This window comes from Magallana gigas, chromosome 5, assembly GCF_963853765.1.
Source record: "Magallana gigas chromosome 5, xbMagGiga1.1, whole genome shotgun sequence".
Taxonomy (NCBI): domain Eukaryota; kingdom Metazoa; phylum Mollusca; class Bivalvia; order Ostreida; family Ostreidae; genus Magallana; species Magallana gigas.
This window is the reverse complement of record NC_088857.1, coordinates 16,839,065-16,860,344: the sequence shown is the minus strand read 5'-3', so window position 1 is coordinate 16,860,344 and position 21,280 is coordinate 16,839,065. Positions and strand designations below refer to the sequence as shown.

Below are 21,280 nucleotides of genomic sequence, written 5' to 3'. Positions count from 1 at the left end.
TAATTAAAGTAACAAATATTAAATGAATAAATGATAATTTAATTTCCATTTTCATGGATAATTTAAGATCACAAAAAGTTAAAAACAATTAATTAGAACATGAATCTTTTTATGATCAGTAAAAGATCATTTCATAAAAGAAAAAAAATCATAAACATAATTGGTCAAGGAGAAATTTTTTTCTGGAATCACAAGACTAAGCTATAAGTAAACTACTCATGCACTCTTTACCAAGCCTATCATTTATTTTTGTTAACAAAAAAATGAATACACAGGAACACATATCTAAATACAAAAAAAGTAAAATGAAATACCAGTAATATTTATCCAAGTAGCTAGCATATAATGCGTTTAAAGTGGTTTTCCTTTGTAAAAATCAAAAGCAATTTAAACTGTTACAAAGCTTTTCCTGTTCCTACATACAAGTAAAAACCAAGGTTTCAAGTTGCCTCAACCTTTCACACTGGATTTTTACAGCTAGATTAACAGGATAATGGCATAATCACAGATATGAAAGTTTAAAAAAAAACCCAAATGCACTCTTTCGATTTTAACCTTGAACAAAAGAAACAATCTATGTCTACACAACAATACTACCAATCAGATCAAAAGCTACTAAACACACTGCTACTGACTTTATCAACAATCATATCATGCATTGTATGCTATGACCTTTAACTTTGATGCAAGGAACTTTAACTTTGACCACAGGAACATGACCTTGACCTCAGGTAAAATTTGAATTCAAATGACAGCATTTCTTTTCAATTTTCAATACTAAATAGGGACAAAAGTAAGTTGACAAACATTAGATTCCCTGCCAACTTGTAACTACCAAAAACATGCTAGTCATAAAAAAAACAAACTGAAAGTAAAGCAACAAAACAATGAGGAAGGAAACTCAAATCAATGACAGCAGCAGCCCTGATGCAGAGATCTGTTTCAAATGCTTAGGGTGTCAAAACGTACCCTGAAAATCCAGTAATCCCATCAACAATGTTGGCGCCGACACCTCTGTGAAGAACCAGGGAATTGTTTAAAGCGATGTCAGTTTACAATCAAAGTTAATGCTCTCATTGTAATATGTAGGGCCAAAGGAAAGATTAGCCAAAGCCCAAGATCTAGCATTCCCCTTTTATTTTCATCTACTATACATCCGAGTTTTTTTCGCGTGTCACAAAATTTGCGAAAATGGGGAAAATCTGTAACATTCTTAATTTGCGTCATTCATTTTTTGCGATTTAAAAAGTCTGTTATGGAAAATGATATAGGATATAATTTCTGCGTATTCAATTGTTAAATCATGAAAAAAAGCAAAAATTAGATCATCGCAAAAATTACCGAATATACAGTATATTGCTATATGTACCTGTACCTTGTCACTCTTTCCCCACAATGCCCCCCCCCCCCCACCCCCCCAAAATATATATTTTTTTCAGTGCAGAATCATAAAACAGTGTGTATGGGTTTGTAGAGAAAATTAAAAAAAAAAAAAAACAAGAATTATCTTAATCTTAATCTTAAACCTTGTGTTTCTTAATTAAAAAACAATGCATGAGCAAAAAGTAAAATATTGAATTCATTCAGAGAAGCTATTATCATGCATGGTTACCCCTTTGGTTTGCTCCTATCTTTAGCAACTGAGAGACGAAATCTGCTGTTTATGAAGAGATTGGAAATAGCACATATTAAAATCTAATCATGCTAGTTTACAATCAGTTAATTGACTGATAGATTCATACAGATAAGAAAAAGCTTGTACATTTATACATACACGTCTATAATTTTCATCTGCATATGTTAAAGAATGCACATAGTCTCTGTTTAAAGCTGAACACCACTCATAATTAGCCATTGTCACACAGGTACATATACCCTTTAATTTCTTTACACCATATTGCACACCTGAAACTTGTGGTCAATGTGTAGTATTACCTTTCATGGTCTAACATTTTGTGCATTTATATTTTGTTTTATGCAACCGCGTAACAAGGTAATGTAAGATGAACGTCCACACAGATAAGCCCTCTACAGTAAAATACTTTGAACTAGCTGTTAAGAGCTCTATGGCTTATATAGGGGATGTACGGATAGCAACAATGATAGAGAAATATGGCAGACAATGCCTTTTACGAGCAGTGTTCAGCTTTAATATATCTGAATCATGTCATATAGGTTGTTATATTGAAATGATGCAGGAACTAGTTTACAAGTGCCAGAGGCCTGTTCAGCAGAGCTCTCTCAAAGTCCTTGTGAGTGGCTGAGTGCTAGATAAAATTTCCTATCCTACCTAACACAAATGTTCACAAGCACTTGCAATCCCTGCTTTGCTGAACTGACTTCAGTTATCGTTCATTTATTACTTACTTGAGACCATGTCCCATGTCACTGAGCACTTCCTTGGCCTTCTTGTGACTCGTGACCCCTGAGGTCTGGATCTCCTCGATTCTCTTGGAGTAGCCCTCCAGTTTCTTCTGCAGGGTGCTGATGCTCTGCGTGGATTTCTGGTTTTTCTTTTCGAACACTGCCTTGATCCTGGCGAGCTGTTGCTTGTCTTCACTGGCACTGGCTGCTAATCGCAGATATTCGTTGACATTCTCTGTTAAGAAAAATCAGGGACTGCATAAAATAACCATGTTGATTTCAGACTCAAGTTCCCATAGTAGACATTTGGCTGTTTCTTTTATCTAACATACTGATATACATTATCAATAATTAAGTAAATTTTTCTGACTTTTTCCAATCAATTAATGATTTGTTGATATAAAGATTTAAGATGTAAATATTAACAACAAAATGCTTTCTTTGATGATTCATGCAGGTTATGAAGGTAGCAATCATTGCAGAAAAAAAATTACATAATCAATTGCTAATGCAGGTTATGCATTTTTTCTGTGATATCTCCACCTTCATATCCTGCATGAATCACCAAAGAAAGCATTTTTTGTTTGAATAATACCCTAGTGTTAAAAATAAACTGCAGGATTATGCATCATTTTTTTCTCAAAAAGAAGCTGCTTTTGAGAACAATATCTAAATTCTTTGCAAAAAATTAAAGTAGTCCTATAAGCTTATTTTCAAGACTTAAAAGAAAACCCAGATGTATACCCATGCATATTAATAAATCTTCCATCCTCGACTAAAAACTTAACAGTTATTTCTTCCTCTGTAAAAGAGAACTGAAAAGTGTGAAGTGTGGGATAAAAGACTACATGTAATTAAGACTATATGCTCAGTGTTTTTAATAGTTTGAAGTTCTTACTGTTGATACATTCATTTGTGTCCTTTACAGCCTTTATTTTTCTATATGTTGAGATTAAGAATTACATATACTTCTCACTCTTAATTTTGGCATACAGAAATTCTGCTAAATTAGTTTCAAATGGAAGTTTGCAAAGAAATTACAGGACTATTTTTATATTTTTGATGGAGTTTTTTGTGTTAAATTTTGTCATATGAGCCAACTTTGTAGTGTCTTAAAAACCCTCAATATCTGAAATCCTCCCTATATTCTTCCACAGGGGCATCGTATCTGCTCTACACTCTATGACATATATATAATAATACACAAGGGAAGAATCGAAAGTAGGACACGATTTGTAAACAATGTCAAAAAACAACTTACTTCACAAAAGTTACGCAAATCCTCGCACACAATGTTGCAAATGTTGTCAAAAAATACGTTCACACTCAAATATTCCTAATAAACTTGGTAAAAAGCGTTTTTATCCCATTAAAACCGCTGTCTGCTGCAGAAACCCAATTTCTTCGCCCAAGAAAAGATAACTCTGTACTTTCTCTCTCTATATGTTCAGTAATGATAGTAGAAATTTGGTCGGTAAGCTGTAAAATGTCTGGGGAAATTTTAAATATTTTTTTCTTCTCTAAAATGTTAATGGAAAACTACGTTGATGTTCACATAAAAAAAAGATTTATATTATTTTTTTATTCAATAATTAAAATACTCGTAATTCATTTTTTGTCTTTGCAACCCATTAAACCTTCAAAATTAATTGTCGTTGCCTAAGAATTTCAGCATTGTTTTAATTGTCAATATCAAATTACTAGCCTAGTATATTTACGTTTCTACAAAAGATTAAATGATAGGAAATATATTAATTTGTTTTTAAACAATTGCATATTAAATTACGCTAATTAAAGTACATGCCAAATATATCGGAACGAATGTTAACTTATTATGCTTACGGTAGTAACATACGACGAAAATTTCCCCAGACATTTTACAGTTTACCGCCGAAATTTCTACTGTCATTACTGAATATATAGAGAGAGAAAGTACAGAGTTATCTTTTCTTGGGCGAAAAGATTGGGTTTCTGCAGCAGACAGCGGTTTTAATGGGATAAAAACGCTTTTTACCGAGTTTATTAGGAATATTTGAGTGTGAACGTGTTTTTTGACAACATTTGCAACATTGTGTGCGAGAATTTGCGTAACTTTTGTGAAGTAAGTTGTTTTTTGACATTGTTTACAAATCGTGTCCTACTTTCGATTCTTCCCTTGTGTATTATTATATATATGTCATAGAGTGTAGAGCAGATACGATGCCCCTGTGATTCTTCCTTATCTCATTAACAGCTTGTTCAACTTTTACTCACAAGGTTGCATAGCTCTTCAAGAGTTATTGCCCTTGATTGCATATTTAAGCTTTAATTTTTTTCAAGTTCTATTTCACATCATTTCAAACGGCTTTCACTCCAGTTACCTTCCTTGGCTGCCTGTTCGGCCTTTATCAGCTCCATAGTCTTGCTGAGCTTCCTCTGATAGTGTTCGATGGCCGACTTCGTCCTCTGGGGGTCAGAGACCTCAGTCCCTGAGGCTCCGTCCCCATCAATATCGTCCAAAGCTCCATCTCCACTGCTCCCATTCTCCCTACTACTCACTTCCACCTAAAGATCAATTATTATAATGGGGTGTAAAACTTTACCCAAACATACAGAGTTCTCCATCAACACATTATTCAGCAAATTTCTTCAATTTTGCCTAAACATGTATATTTATATGTACTTTGAAATTTGATAGCATTATTACAAATTCAAAGTTCTTTATTAAAAAAAAAAGTTGATACCCATCAAATTACTATGTAGATTCAAATTCATCTGAAAAACTATTCCACAGTCATATTTTGCTACTCTGAAAAGCTTTCAGCAAAATGGTGAACAGAGAAAATAAGATTATGATACATACGCTCTCTAAATCCTCGTTGCTGCGCACCATTTGGTCGTCGGGTGCTGGCATCAAATTATAAGATCCAGATCGGGGCTTAGTTCCGAGCCCTGCATTCTCTGGTGGGGAAGGCTCCTTCTTGGGAAGATTCGGGCTTTTACTAGCAGAGATTTTCTTGACTATTTTGGATGTTTTACCAGCTTCTGACTTTTTCCTGCAATATTGTCACCAAAGTCCCCGAATTATGAAGCAATAAAATGACAAACAGCTTCGGATAAAAATCCCACACAAACCATATTCCTCATATAAACAACAACTCTAAGAAACAAGGACAAGGTCATTATATTTTGGATCTTTTCAACAATGAAATTCTTTGCTGCATTGTTGGTACAGTAAATAAGTGTTGACCTGGTTCATATTTTTATAGAGTAATATAACACGGTTGTTTTGGAGAAATTTAAGTCTACTCTATCACTACAAAATATTTCTATGAGAGTTACGGTATTTTAATCACTATATATATAAACTACAACACTCCCTATAGAAGAATCAAATTGATGAAAGAATCTTTATACTTTTCTAGTTTTTTTTTTCAATTTTGAATTCTTGCAATTTATATTAATGAACTAATTCATTAGAAGAAAAATACAACTAGGTGGGTGGTTCACATCACGACTTCGTGTCTAGTATGTTCCATGTTCTATGAAAGAGTAGGCATTTTTCCTGCCACACCTACTAGTGTATGATATATTTTCTACAACAGTGCCTCGATCTGCTTTGATGCATCTAAATGCCAAACTATTTTCATTAATCAAAGAAATTTCTATAACAAGTTCATTTGTACCCGTGTACTTATGGGAATAAAACTGCCATTACTTTTAGGAATTTAAAAATGAACATTTAAAAATAGCGCTTTTATTAAGTAATTTATACATTGCACAGGTGACAGCGGTGGTTATATCTATAATGCATCTTATCATTTTCCATTTGACGTCACTCAATACACAATAAAAAATAGGGTATTTCAGTGCATTCCCCTGTCAAGCTCACGCAAAAGCTTCATTTAAACCTTTGCAAATAGGGTAGTGTTTTCTCTGCACATAATTTACTTGTAATTTAAAATTCAAAAAGAAACATTACATCAGGATAATGTAATGAGGTCTAAAGTTTGAGATAACAGTACGAAAATACTTATGTTTATATATGTATGAATGTAATTAGCTATAGACTAATAAAACATTACTGGCAGTTATTTTTATAACTGTTTACCCTAACCAACTTTTCTCTTGGGAGGGTGGCAGAATCTCATTAAAAAGAGCAAAGTTTAGTGGTACATAATAAATACTCCTCTTTAAACTGGAAATAATTAAAATATAATTATCGTTACAATATATTTACGATAAATTCAAAATGTCATGTCAACATGCACTTAGTAAATGATTCACAAAACATTGCATTTAAACACATCCGACATGCTTATGTAATTATTCATGCAGACAATGAACTTTATAACAGTCCTTGGATACAAAGTAATGGGATGCACCACATACCACAAATGTTAACACACATACATATATATTCACATTTCCATGCCATTATTTTCTTCATCATTTTCTAACTACATTACAAGTACATGCATGCAAGCTTATATCCATGTACTTTATAAGCAATTGTCTACTGCACAGCCAAACAAGAAAACCACATAAAACGCATGGATATATAATTCAATACATATAAGTACATGTACCTACAAGGCGTAAATGGCTCCAATGATTCATTAAGTAAGTACTTGTATTAATTAATTGACTTAATCAGTTACGAGAACAGGATTTGTGTAAGTTTCTCCACTGCAGACATATGACAAATCCGGTGATCTCATTCATAAAAAGGGCCGACCCTTGGCCCTCGATCGTTAATGTCAACCACAGCTAGTATGTAGTAAGACCACTAATCTCACGACTTACATAACATTCTTGTACTTAAATGACTGCTTCACTATATCACATGATTTCATACCATGTAAATCACATGAAAAAAATTATAAGAATCTGTTGAATTTTACAGGAAAATGGTTTTTTAAATTGATTAAAAATTTCATTTTCCTTATATAATTAATTCTAAAATGAGCAACCTCAATAAAAAAAAACCCTTCAACATATCATTTTTCTATCTGTTTAACAAATGATCCTATAATGACATTAAGATGTTTATTTTATTTATCACTGTCCCAAAAAACATTTGTTAGTACCAGTTATTAATTAACATAAACATGAAAATCTAATAAATGTCAACCAGAAGATTCCCTTTCAAAGAATTTAACATATTAAACAATATTAGTAATTAACCAACAGAAGTTCAAAGACAGAAATTCTGTCACAGAATATTAAAGATAAACTGGGAAAAGGCAGGAATTATGTAAAACAAACAACAGAGTGAATGTTTGATTTTTTAAGATATAGGAATGGGGTATCAGGATGATTTTTTAGAGGAGGGAGGGAGGGGGGGGGGGGAGGTTGTGAATTTTATCTCAATTTTTTGAGTATTAAATTCATCTGTTGTACTACTGTAATACTTGCTTCCAGTTCTAATTTTTCCCATAAGAAAATGTGCATGTACAAGACAAGTCTCCTATTTGATATAAATGTATGATACCATTAAAAATGTGCCCATGCTATTTGCCTTTTGACACATGCATGCATATAAATACACATTTAAGGTATAAAAACTGCAGGTTGTGCAACATTTTCTACCCATCTTTTATTACTTTAAAAGAATAATTTAGCAGGAAATGAACACTGCACAGTACAAAAGCATACGTGAATGATATGATCTAGATCTACAGTAATTTAGAATTTAAAAAATAAATTTTAAAACTCTGTCCTTAAAGCCTTACACGGACATAATCTATTCAATGACGATCACTGCAAATATTCTTTACGGAAGAATTCAAACTAAAATCTATCTGAAAATGTGGAATAAAAAAATCAATTAAAAATACTTTTCTTTACCTGATTTTGAAAATTTAAACCCACAGAACTAACTTCTCCTATGGCATGCACAGCAATGGAGCGAACAGCCGCATGTCCACAAAGTTTACGTACTTAGTTCTATTGAACTCTAATTTTACACAATTGTGAACTTTAAAGGATTATAAGCATTAGTAAGCACTTTGAGAAGGCAGTGATCAGCTAAGAACTGAAGGGGATATAAATATATTATATACAGTTATGAATAGCAAATATACAAGTAACAAATGAACAGTGACAGCAATGAAGCCCCTGACCTCATGAACTATTGACACACAGCAGACTACAGTAGTACAGTAGATGCCTACAATGCAGAGATAGAGAGAAAGGATAGAGAGAGGGAAGGAGTGAATCAAGGGCAGAGAACTCATACCTCGCCGGAAAACTGAAGCGACGGGCAGCCAGGTTCCGAGAATTCATGAAACTTAACCACAACTATAAATAAATGGTGGATATAATTATACTTCTCACTCAATTTTTTTTCTCTCTGTCTCTCTCTTTCGTAGGTCAAGTCTCCATTCTATAAAAATGCAGGAAACTGATGGAGGAACAATATCACATGCTTGGATGGAATCCAGAGTGGTGAATGAAGGATATCAGCCTGGCATATCCCAGGAGCAATGTAGACATATACACAAATAAATACAGTTTTTACTATCAATGAAACAGTCTCTGCAACTGCTCGACAGGTACGGCCTTTGATTTCTCTCTCACACAAAGCACAAGATGAAGGAACACGTGGATGTAAGCCATGTAGCTATAAACATCCTTCTCTTGCGATGTCAATAATCTTTATGTACCAAAGTTTGAAGATATGACTATTCTGCATTTAATTTCTGTAGCAATTATAAGGTTAATTATAGTCCAGACTATCTATATATATAAAGTGAACTTCTGTACATGATATTTGATGTGCACTAATAACATTTCTCAATTTTCTTATATACTGTACACAAAGTTCATTTTAATTGACTACACACATAGCTTATATTCAAAGTTTTAATGTACATGTACTTTTATCCGCACACTGAAAAAAATTCCAAAGTTCTCTGGCTAAGTATGATCAGGAAGTCTAGTTTTGAATGTCAATTATTGTCTCTGTTTCTTCACAAGACTTGAAATAAAAACACAGGCTGTAAAATTCTCTCTCATATTTCTCACTTGCAAATATGCTTTTGTAAAAGGTTTGTCTTCAGATATGAACAAAGGATTTTCTCATAATCTTGAAATGAGTGGAGTATTAATTTACAATAAGGCCTAACTTCATATTACATATTCTGCCTACGGATACTCCTGAAACCATATTTGACCTATATCTAAGACATAAAAAAAAAGTGGGACTCTAGCACCAAAGAACCCAAAAATTCTCATGACCTTAGGTCATAATTTAAGCCAATTGAGACCTAATCGAACGATACATCTGCTGACTTTTCATATTAAATTTGTTTTAATCCACTCAATCTACCCGTGAACCACAATGGCTTTTCTATCTATATATTGTCACACTCGCAAGGTAAACCCCCTCTCCTTTAAAAACACGGCCAGTGACGAATGTGGCCATCGTTACAAGGATGCAAACAACGCTCACAGAGAGGTGTTATTTAAGCCGACATCAGCTGATATTGGCAGGCTTAAATCGCCCAGCGAACCTTTGATCAGGCCACTAAACTTAGTTCCAGTCATTGAGCTGGTTACATTTTAGTATGTAATACGTCATTTAAAAAACTTTGATGTACTTAAACCCTATGCTGACCAGAGTGAACTATGGTAGAATAATGGTTTATATAGGTCACTGGGCTAACCTTTTCCCTATTTCCTCTGGAAAGGAATAGATCCTTTCATAGTAACTGTAGTATCGCTCTTTCACAGGGCAATATCATGTAGTTTGACGAAATTTTTGTTTGTATATAATTGAATTATACAAATTTAACTATTATAGATTTGTCTTATTTCCCCATTTTCGTTGTCCATTTGCCCTGCAAAAGTGCATTACTGCAGACACTGTGAAAGCTAGGGATTTATGGACATTGAGTTATGCTTCATATCTTGCACAATGTTCATATTAGTCAGCATTAGAAATTTGCCATTGGAAGCTCATCATGAAAATATTGTTAGCCAAATGCATTAGCTTGTAAAGTAATTTCATGTTAAAGTCTTTTAAATTTTCTCATCTGCCATAAGTATGAGTATGCATGTATTAATTATTATTCCAAATTACACTTTTGAGCCAACGCTAATGAAGACATGAAACAAGTAAAAGTCTGTGAGCCAAATATGTAAATATTCTGCTCTTATAGAGGAATCAATCCATAAAAGAAACTGCATTTCACTTCATTTTCAGAGAGACTGCTTTCATTCGATCCAGTATTCAAGAATCATGACTTGCATGCGATATTTTATATTCCATATTGGTTAAAAAAAAACAACTAACGCTGCATTATACAAATTTATCTTTCATCAATATATATTCTTATTAGGCCAAGATTAACGTAGTTGCATTCAAATTTAAAACTCAAGTGTATTAGACCAGTGGGCAAACAAAAACCTGCCCAGATTCAGTAATACGTATAAGTTATTGAAATCATAACAATTCTATGAAGGCTCATTGAATCAATTAATAAATGTCAATCAAATTTGTCTGAATTTTTTTTTTTCACTGAAAAAAAAAAGACAGAGTTAGATAACTTGTACTAGTAAGTTTACAACATGGGAGGTATGGTTAGTTTGTACATCAGAACTCCAACAACATTGTCACACTACAACTGCAAGGTTTAATATATAAATATACATGTAAGAACCTAACATGCTTTAAATATAGTTCTAAGGATAGAAGTCAAAATTGTCATGATTCCAATTTCCATTCGGATTAGTAACTAAAAGTATATATCAAATGGCAAATGCAAACCCATGCTAAAAATATTCGACATGTCTGATTCTAAGGAAAATTAATACTGGATTTATAAAAATAAGTCCAAGCTAAGTCTGAACACTTTACTGAATACATTCTGTATCTACAGTACGTACATTATCTTCAGAAACCTAGAGATGAAGAAGAAGCGCCCCCTGGTGTGGTTTCAGTCGCACACAAGAGAGTAGTCTCCCTTGCAACATTCCTCTTCTATCCACCTCTACATCCTGAAAGAAAGAAAAGTCAAAATGTCAACCTAATTCCTACAAAATCAACCAATCTGTTATCATACAATATAAACATGCCATTTGTAAACTGAAGGCAAATTCTATCTACATTTGAAAGACCAAGCTGTAACCCAATGACATCATAATCAAAATTCATATTTTTTTTACACTGAACCTGCATTTAAAGTAGAAGTGCAGTAAATACTTTTTACAGATGAACACAGCATGTCCCTGACCACAAAAATATTTGACCTTGACCTTTCATTCTGCTCACAATACATCACAATAACTCTCATTCTATCTTGGCTTAAATTTTTGTTTTTCCAAATTATATGTGACTAATTTGTTTCATTCCATTACTTTTAAAGGCCACATGTAAAAAAGCATACAGCAGTCACAGTCAGTGCAAGGAACAATAACATAACATATGACATAATTCATATAAAAGCAATAACAAAAATGCTTTGATTAGCACAGAGATATGATAGTAAAAAAAATTATGAAGCCTGTTTTTCTATAACATAACTTGGTCTCCGGCTATAACAAGGAGTCCCTCATAGTTCACACATTCCCACTGACTGCCAACACTGTTTTTGTTTTTTGTTGACATTAAGGCACCTTCGGAGAGAGCCAGATGGGTAAATATCCAAAGAACAGCAGAAACCTGCATGCTGCTTTTGTATGGGCATCTGACCCATTGTTGGATTGTGAAGATTTCTTAGTTATTATAGTTAACTGTTCTCTGCATCAATGTTCTGAACTGTAATAACCAGCAGGACAATAATCAATCTTCAAGATCTTTATATAATCAATTCTACTTCATCCTGGTCCATTTACCACATAGTTCATGTTTTCCTTCAAGTTACCAATACGTACCTTGGATCCTCTTACTTTTACACATTTTCTCACCCAAGCCACCCACTCCTTCCAACCACACCCATGTTCAATTTAATCAAAAACATTTTTTTAATAATTGATACACTAAGATACTAGCTTGAAGTTACCCCTGAATAATCTTTAACAGAACATGATCAGTTCTATACCCTTTACATCAATGCATATAGGCCATTAAAACTGTATACCCCACAAAACATATACAAAGCCATACCTTGCCAGTTTATGTCAATAATAAATTGTGCGTTTCTAGGAAATTTATATGTTATTAATACGACACCATAAAAAGCAATGTCATCATTATTAAGTTTGTCTTCAGTGGATGCACAATTAAGTTAAGAGTCTTTTTAATAAAGAAAATTTGAAAAGAAATATAATACACCTCTCCCTCTTATTAACAGAAACAAAAGACTGAATATTAGAAAAACAAGTGGGAACTATTGATGTCATGAAATTGCAGCTCTGTTGAAAACCAAATAACAAATTAAACACAATTAGGAGATGACTGTAGCACAAATGTCTGTTGTTGACTTTCTGTCACTAGAAAAAAGGAGAAGAAGAGGAAAAACCACTTTGGTGGCAGAGTAATAGCCGGTTAGGCTGCAAGATGAAGTATTACCGATGGTCAACTCACACGATTCGATTAATATTCATTGATATTTTGCAAGTGAAGTTCGTCATTGATATGGCAATGAATCATTGGAGAAACAAAAACAATTTTGTTGACTGTCAGTATAATAGCCCCTGGGACTGATAAAAATCATTAAAAAAAGGATAACACACATAATAAACAACTTACAAATGTACCTGTAATGCAAAATTATAACCATTGATGATTTAAATCAAATTTACTTTCCTTTTTTTTAAAGTCATTTAAATAAAGAAAACAAACCTTCTTTGAATTGAAAAACAAATGATTATTGGTTAATCCGGCCACTATATATGGACAAAGAAAACTTAATATGAACAACTCTCACTAAATATTACCGAATTAGATCTATGTGCTGACTTCACAACATCAAACATGACACACCGATCTTTCTAAAATTAGCAACAGGTAATCAATACAGAAAACCCAGATCATTTTGCGATCAAGATTATTGATTGTAATGCAGTCTTCTTAAACCTTATAGCCAGGTAACATATAATCATGTTTCCACGAAATTCTTACCCTCTTTAGGGTCATATGTCAATTTCTTGAGCTAGAAAAAAAATCACGTCACACATGCACCACATCAAAAATTATCACCTGGTTTTAAATCTCCAAAATTTCTTTGTCGACATACCGGTAATTTCAATAGGGTACAAGTTGTGTGAATTCTTATAGATCAATACATTGTAGAAAGATTGATCAACTCATTCAAGTGAACTGAAAGTATATATCCAATCAAATATAACATAGAAATAAAATAGATAAAGGCTTTAATCCCTATGACATGTGTACACGTTTTAAACCTCTACTCCTCCTCTCTCTTCCTTGTCTTCTTCTATCTTTTCCTTTTTTCTTTTTTTTATCAAAAGTATATTCCATGGCTTAAAGTGAACATTCCTTACTCCAAAAATCAAAATTCCCCTCATTATCACAAAAATGCCAATCCTCTTCATTTTTTCTCCCTCCATCTCTCCCCCCCCCCCCCCCCCCCCCCCATTATTAAAAAGCGAGGAACAAACATTCTTTCATAATTTGTTCCTAACACGTTTCATATTAGAAGCTTTTGGCAGATTAAACGAAAAATTGATTATTAGAAGCACACAGACAGATGATTGTTGAGGTACGGTGCATTTTGGTTCACCAGACTCTCATCTGATTTAGCCCTATAAACTGTTCTCACCAACACACCGACCACAACGACATATATATAAATAGTGTTCATGTACACTTATGTACCAGTCCAGCAGACATCTGTTTAATATATGTACACAGTTACACACACATCTGCCCTCAGTGGAAAAAAATTGCTTTTGACGGAAGACAAGTTCATTGTACTTTAGATCTTGTTAGCATCTCTGTAAACATTTCCTGTATCGCTGATCTTTAGATTTCCCCATATCTTTCAATAGTAAGATACACTGTTCATGATTTAGTTTTTATCTTCTATCAATGACATCAACATTTTTTCCGAGTACCTGCAGTTCACAGTCAAGGATAAGGCAGTGACAAACATAGAGGACTTTTTTTCTCATTTCAGACAATAAACTGCTCTTCTTCTATTTCTACTTTTCAATTTTAGAAAATAGATAAGATTTCACTGAATATTTATTAAAGTAGAACTTCATTTTTAATACCATAAACCAAAAGAAAATTCATTTAATGTTTATGAACAATTTCTGTACGAATTTTCTTAAAAAACAAAAAACAAAAAAACATTACCAATAATTATCTTTCTTATCTTATAATTCAAAGGTATTCAACCTTCTTCCCCCCAAAAAGAAGAAAAAAATTCAGTGTTAAGATGAGCAAATTGCTGATCAAATCAAGCAATTAACATTTTCAAAGAATGACATCCAGGTGTCTTTCATATATTCATATACACAGCCTTGTTAAACCTGTTTGGCCTTTGAAATTCTTACATCAAATCAAGGTATCCTAGAAACTAGAATGAGAGAGGCCACAGTCTTAAAACCCCTTAAATAGTTATACACCCAAAACACACTGCTATTAAACTTGACCTGTGGTTTACCAAAACCTACATACACACATATATATATGTAAATCCTCTAGTTATTGGCAATGAAAGAATTCTATCACCTTCCCTCTTAGTCTATTGCGCATTCTGTTTTCTTCTCAGGGCCATTGATAATAAACTAGAGGGGGGTGATTGAGGTCAACCCAAAATCATCACCCAGGAATTGGACACATCATGTGTGTGTGTACAAGATCTGGAATCAATGCAGCTTATATTTCTCTCCCAATCTTCATGGAATCGATCCGATTTCCTTCTCCATTCTCATTACTGGAGAAAAACAGGGCTCAGAAATCACCAAATCCAAACACAACAATCTTATAAAGGCCCATCAGCCTCTGATTAATTAATGTTTCCTCTAATCAACCTCAAAGAGGTTTGCCCCCTAGAAATCAATGGAATCTCTGGATACCTACCAATATAATCCCTAAAGTGAAGCATCCGTCTGTGCTGATTGGAATGAGCATGTTCTTTATAAGTTTTCTTTTAAAACACTTAGTTCCTGTTGCCATATTTTGTTCATAAATTAGATAATACACATGAATATATATAAAGCACATTTATTCAGGAATTGGAGAGGACCGACAATTTTTAAGTATGACAAGAATATCTCTGACACAACAAAACAAAACATTTGAAGTACATTGTGAAGCACTTTACTAAAAACAAACTTCGGCAAAGTCGCCAAACTTATATCACATGTAAGTCTGTATAAGGCATTTTACAAATAACAATATATTAGACATGTATATGTATAGCGATACTTTGTTTTGCAACGGTATCATTGAAACAATTTTCATGGAGACCAAGCAGGGAGACCAAGTACATTGTATTCCCAACACCTTAGATATGTTAAAATTTTCAGCAATCCATGGGGAAATGGATAAAAAAAGGGGGGAGCTTAAACTGATAAGACTATTACCCAAGTAAAACATAAAATACAGGGGGGGGGGGCTTAATTTAAAAACAGGCTATTACCCAAGTAAAGCATACAATACAAAGTGTCTGTCCGCCAGTCATTATAAGGTTCTGTGTAAATGCATCTCAAGAAAGATCACTCTGACCTGGTAATTACACTATTGGGTCTTTTAACATATTGCACCGCACACCTTCACCCATCCGACTATTACCCAGCTATAATTGGCTTAACTGGTCATGAATAGATGATGTTTGGTCAATAATGTGAACACCAATAATCATCAGTAATTTATGACTTCCTGATCACTTTATTCACTTGTAAATTACCATCCCCCAGTGAACCAATGGCCCTCACTGCCCATTAAAAGTAGCTACAAATGTATGCCAATGTTTGAGTACAAGGGTGTATCTGAATAATACACATGATACATATGTCACAGGACATAAACACGTTCTTTGGATGACTTCATCTTAATTATATTGAGGAGGGGGGTCTGTGTAACCGCGTGTTACTCCCTCTCCATACACCTTCCCTTTTTGTCAGCAGATTGCCAGATTCCATATCATACAGCATCATTCAAATGCACATGACTTTGGCACCACCTACATAGTACATATACATACATGTACAAGTTTTTATAGTCGAAGATGACCTTCCTCATATAAGTACCTTCTTTTTACTTGCATGCACAATTGACACCCATGCACATGTACCGGTAATTAAACAATCACAACTCATTGTCAAATGTTTCCTGGCTATATACATGTAACGTATGATAAGTAAATATTAGGAGCAAAAAATTTTTATAGGAAGAAAATCTTCATAGGTAATAAATTACCGTATGTAAAAATCTCAAGGAAGAATGATTGTCAACAACTGTGTTTCAAATGACATTTTTAATACACAAGATATCTTACAATGTACACTGAACCATCCTGAGAATAAACTTTTACACCAAAGAAAAAAAGAAAAATAAAACTTTCTGTTCCTGGCACTTGAATTATATGTAAATACACAAGTAAACAAGACTAAGAACAGTAGATTGTAGTACAAACACACGATCCAGCTGACCCACTTTAAAAACCATGTCATGAGTTGACACATTATTTTTAAAACTTCATGACACACTCTTTAGGAGTGACACAGAACCAGTGTCAACTGGTTGACATATAAACATATATACTGAGACAAAGGACCTTTCCCTGTTTTATAACTATTAAGAAACAAACTGCTTACAGATCACAAACTGTTTTGTTTTGAACATATTTTATTGATTACTCAAAAGGATAAGAAAAAAGTTATTACACCTTACGAGTTCGTTCTTCTCTTTCAAAAACTATACATATATCATAGATAGAAAAATATATTTACTATATATGTCTAGATCATTGTAATTTTGATTTCATATACAATGGGGTCATTTGGGTAATATAACTATTACTAAATCCTATTATCGGTAAAACAAAAATAAGGGATAACACACATTATGTGAATCTCAACTATCGTGTTTATCACTGGTGAGAAGAAAACAGCGCTCTCCAGCTGATTATACACTCATACCCTCAGTCTACACAAACATGTACATCACCCAGGGCTATGGGACTGTCACTCAGTACACCCTGGCAAAGATAAGATCTAATTCTTACATCATTTTAAAAACATTTGCTAGTCTAAACCTTGATTTTAAACAAAAGCAGGTGAAATTTCCAAATTACCGGTATTCCTTCAGTACATTTTACTACAAAGAATGGAAGGAATCAGTGAATATTGCACATTGGCAAAATATTAATTCCATAGTTGAGTACTTTTTGTCTCTGAAATTCCTCTCCGCCACTGAAAAAAAAAATCCTGACAAGGGGGTAGGGAATGAGGGGAGACCAAAACATTTTTTGCTGCTGCTGTATAATTTAATATATTATGTACATCATGTATATGTCATGTAAATTATGTAAATAACATTATTGTGCTTCCAAATGTTACATATTTGTCAATAAGACTAAACAAAGCAAATAATTGGTAGTTGAGATCTAATGAATTTTGCACACATGCATGTTTGGCGTTATCTTGAAGCGTCAAACAAACTCAATACTTTAACAATCACATGGTGGGCCACACAATGTTCCATTAAATTTCGGATCAATATTTATGTATACCAACGAAACAACTGTTGTTCAACATTTACAAAATTTATAGCAGTGTGAATTAATATATATATAATATGCATAGTTTACAGTAAAGAAGAAAATTGAATAAATTTTTAAAGCACATACAAATGAATGTAATTTTACTGACATGCAGTGACATGAATGGAAATTAAGAGGTGGTTTGATTCAGTTGCAATAATTCACTGTAAAAGTATCATAAATTTTTTCACATACATATCATCAGGGATGTACCGGTAGATATCCTTATAAGCACCTAGCCTATTGAAGCACCACTTGTTTCCAAATTATTGTCAAAATTTTCCTTCAAATTGCAAATTCACTAAACGTAATTGATAAAACAATGAAACAGGATTGTCAACCTAGAAAAATTATATTCATAATCAAATACTATGACTCTAGTATACAGAATATTGGGGGCTTGTCACCACATAGAAGTAGACGATTACTCAGACAGCTGACAGATTGTCTCTATGTTACATGGGTCCTTAAAGGATGGGGAGCTTACACGAATCAGATACTCTGCTGATTCATCAATAAGATTTTAAAATCTGACGAAAAAACATTATTAATGTCAAACCAAAATGAATAAAATATCTTTCAACATGCTCAATAATAAACCCCATAACAGCATAGGAACTGCCAAACGAGACAACGAAATTGAATGCACTTTAAATAATGCAATATACTTACAAATCATTTTTACTTTTGATAAATCCATAAAGAAGTTCTCATAAAATGAGCACATGATGCAGCATATAATTTTGGAGGAGAAATTCATTTGAATAACGGTCAGGATTGAGGGGGGTCGTGCAAATGTCAATATGTCGAGCTGAATGCAATTGCAACCCGAAGTGCTCAACACAATCAAGAAGAATACCAATGTAACACACTAGTCTACCAGTTCATTTAACAGATCTAAAATAACCTCTATCAAATTATCATTCAACATACCTAATTTAAATCATTCGACATGCTCCATCAGACCAGTCTATCGTCAAAAACCGGAAGTGCAAAGACATATTTTCATATGAAAAGCGCCCTCCATCGGCAGAAAAAAATATTTGTCGCGCGGATCCAAATGCAAACTGGCGTAACAAGATAGGTGCATTTTCATAAGTAACTTGTCGCGCAGGTTCGTAACACTGGTTTAAACGCACGTGTTTGTGTATTACATTATTTCTGTTAAAAATGCGTATTTCTTCGAGATTCCTTTTTTTACTTTAGAAAAAGTGGGGGGGGGGGGGGGGGGGGTTGATCATACTTTTAAGAAAAGTTAGCTACTAGATTGGAAGAATTTTCAAAGTAAAAAATTGATATATTTACATAATCTTATCATAATTAGGTCCCAAAAATGTCTTGGTTGACAGACCAACATAAATTGTACTCTTTTTTCCAGCCTATCATAAAAACCAGTAGATGTCTGATTTTTAATTCAAAAAGTTTTCATTTGTCACTTTATATAAGGTGCTGTACTAACCATAAAAATAACAAAATAATATATTTCATTTTATTTCATTGATTTCAATGTATTTTGATATTCACATCAAGACAGATATGTTACAGTGTATGTTGTATTTTGAATTTACTACCACCCTGTAAATTCAAAATTTACATCCCCATTCAACTTGTACCCAATTAACATATTTTTTTAAAATAACATGAATGGGTGGTGTGCGGTACCTCTCCCCCCCCCCCCCCTCTCTCTCTCTCTCTCTCTCTCTCTCTCTCTCTCTCTCTCTCTCTCTCTCTCTGTTATTCTGATTAAAGGGGGATAATCCAAAATTAACACTGCCACGGTATAAGTGATTTTGTACAAAAATAAAAGGACTCCCAATATAGTTCAACCAAATCCAGTTCAATTCAGAAGTTTTCTGGGTCTTAAATAAAGTCACAGATGGAGATGATCATACTATAGCTGCGGGTCTGTAGTTCCCAGTTTAAAAAAAGAATTCATGTCGTACATCCCAATATTTTTTAGACCTATAGCTAATAGCTAATAATAGTAGTAAGTGTGCATTGTAGCAACCTCTAATGATACACCGTCCACAAATGATATAATGTTGCATTAGTGGTTAGGATGTTGACCACCAATGATATAACTTTATCATTAACGAAGTACCTAACCGTCCGCTAATGATATAATTTCAGATTTATATCATTAGCGGTCAAAAATCGTAACCTCTAATGATATGGGGAAAAAATGTGAAATAAGTACTACCTTGACCACTAATGATATACATTTGCACACATTTTCAATTGCATTAGAGGATGGATTTGCAACCTTTAATAATATATCATGATATAATATAATATACCTGCGCTCTATACTTACAAAGGCAAAATATCACATTTACATTTGCAAACAAAGTCAATTTTAGTGACGTCATAGATGGACATGTCATGGACAACGGTGACTAATGTTGAGTCTAATATGTTAGCCAACCTCTGTATAATGTTGGATAAAGATTTGATTTTGATTCGATACTACATAAGAATTGGTTAAATTGGGGGGGGGGGGGGGGGGGTTCAAGTTATTTGATCAAATATAAAGTCCTTTATTGTAATATACACCATTCTGACATTGCCCCTGGCATTTTGCCGTTTTACTTGAGATGAAATAGTCACATACAGACAAAATACATACAATTTATGACTTCGTTTGTTTACTTCAAAATCCAAATTGATCATCATTAAACAAAAATGAGTTGTGCTAGATATTTTTAGTAGAGGAAAAATTTAAATAAAAGCAATTTTACGATATTAAAAAATTTATGTAAGACTTTTAGAGGGATTACATTAACATAAAAAGGTCCAATTGATAAGACTATTTGCTATTGTTGTCTGTAGTACAACTGAATCACTATTCTGCACATGTTGTTAAGTTGAATATGTGGGTTTGTTTATTATAGATAAGAACAACAAAGAATATCAATTAAAGTTGGTTGAATTAAAACTACTTAAAAACAATAGTGATCATGTTGGTGTAACAAAGAATATTGACCCGGTTTAAAATTGACCCGGGATAAAATTAAATCATTAGTGGTCAACATCCTGACCACTAATCCAACATTATACCATTAGTGGACAGTGCATCATTAGAGGTTGCTACATACCACGTTTTCAATCTAATGAAAAATTAAATGATTGAAGTCGGAAAAATCAATCTTTGAAATGTCAAATCACATAAGTCGGCAAATATAGCGGACAGTATGAAAGAGTTATAGTTTTGAAACTGAAACTTTTAAGTACATACATGTACAGTTAGACCGTGG

General features: G+C 33.3%; 1 protein-coding gene across 18 annotated transcripts in view; it reads right to left on the bottom strand.

Annotated features, from left to right (window-relative positions):
* LOC105325444 (transmembrane and coiled-coil domains protein 2) overlaps nt 1-19,077 on the bottom strand; it is a 28,972-nt gene extending 9,895 nt beyond the window's left edge. For 2 of the 18 annotated variants that reach the window (XM_011425004.4, XM_011425012.4), the window contains exons 1-8: nt 18,960-19,077; nt 11,236-11,346; nt 8,585-8,646; nt 5,207-5,399; nt 4,725-4,908; nt 2,368-2,599; nt 1,613-1,657; nt 970-1,014 (exon numbers count right to left, since the gene is read on the bottom strand). In XM_011425004.4, the coding sequence (XP_011423306.3) occupies nt 970-1,014; nt 1,613-1,657; nt 2,368-2,599; nt 4,725-4,908; nt 5,207-5,399; nt 8,585-8,631 (746 nt within the window). In that variant the 5' untranslated portion in view covers nt 8,632-8,646; nt 11,236-11,346; nt 18,960-19,077. Of the gene's footprint in view, nt 1-969; nt 1,015-1,612; nt 1,658-2,367; nt 2,600-4,724; nt 4,909-5,206; nt 5,400-8,193; nt 8,317-8,584; nt 8,647-11,235; nt 11,347-13,132; nt 13,271-15,340; nt 15,370-18,221; nt 18,243-18,698; nt 18,867-18,959 lie in introns of those variants that run through there. The other 16 variants (XM_011425016.4, XM_034473865.2, XM_011425011.4 and 13 more) reach the window with 15 other exon arrangements.
* Nucleotides 19,078-21,280: the final 2,203 nt, after the last annotated feature.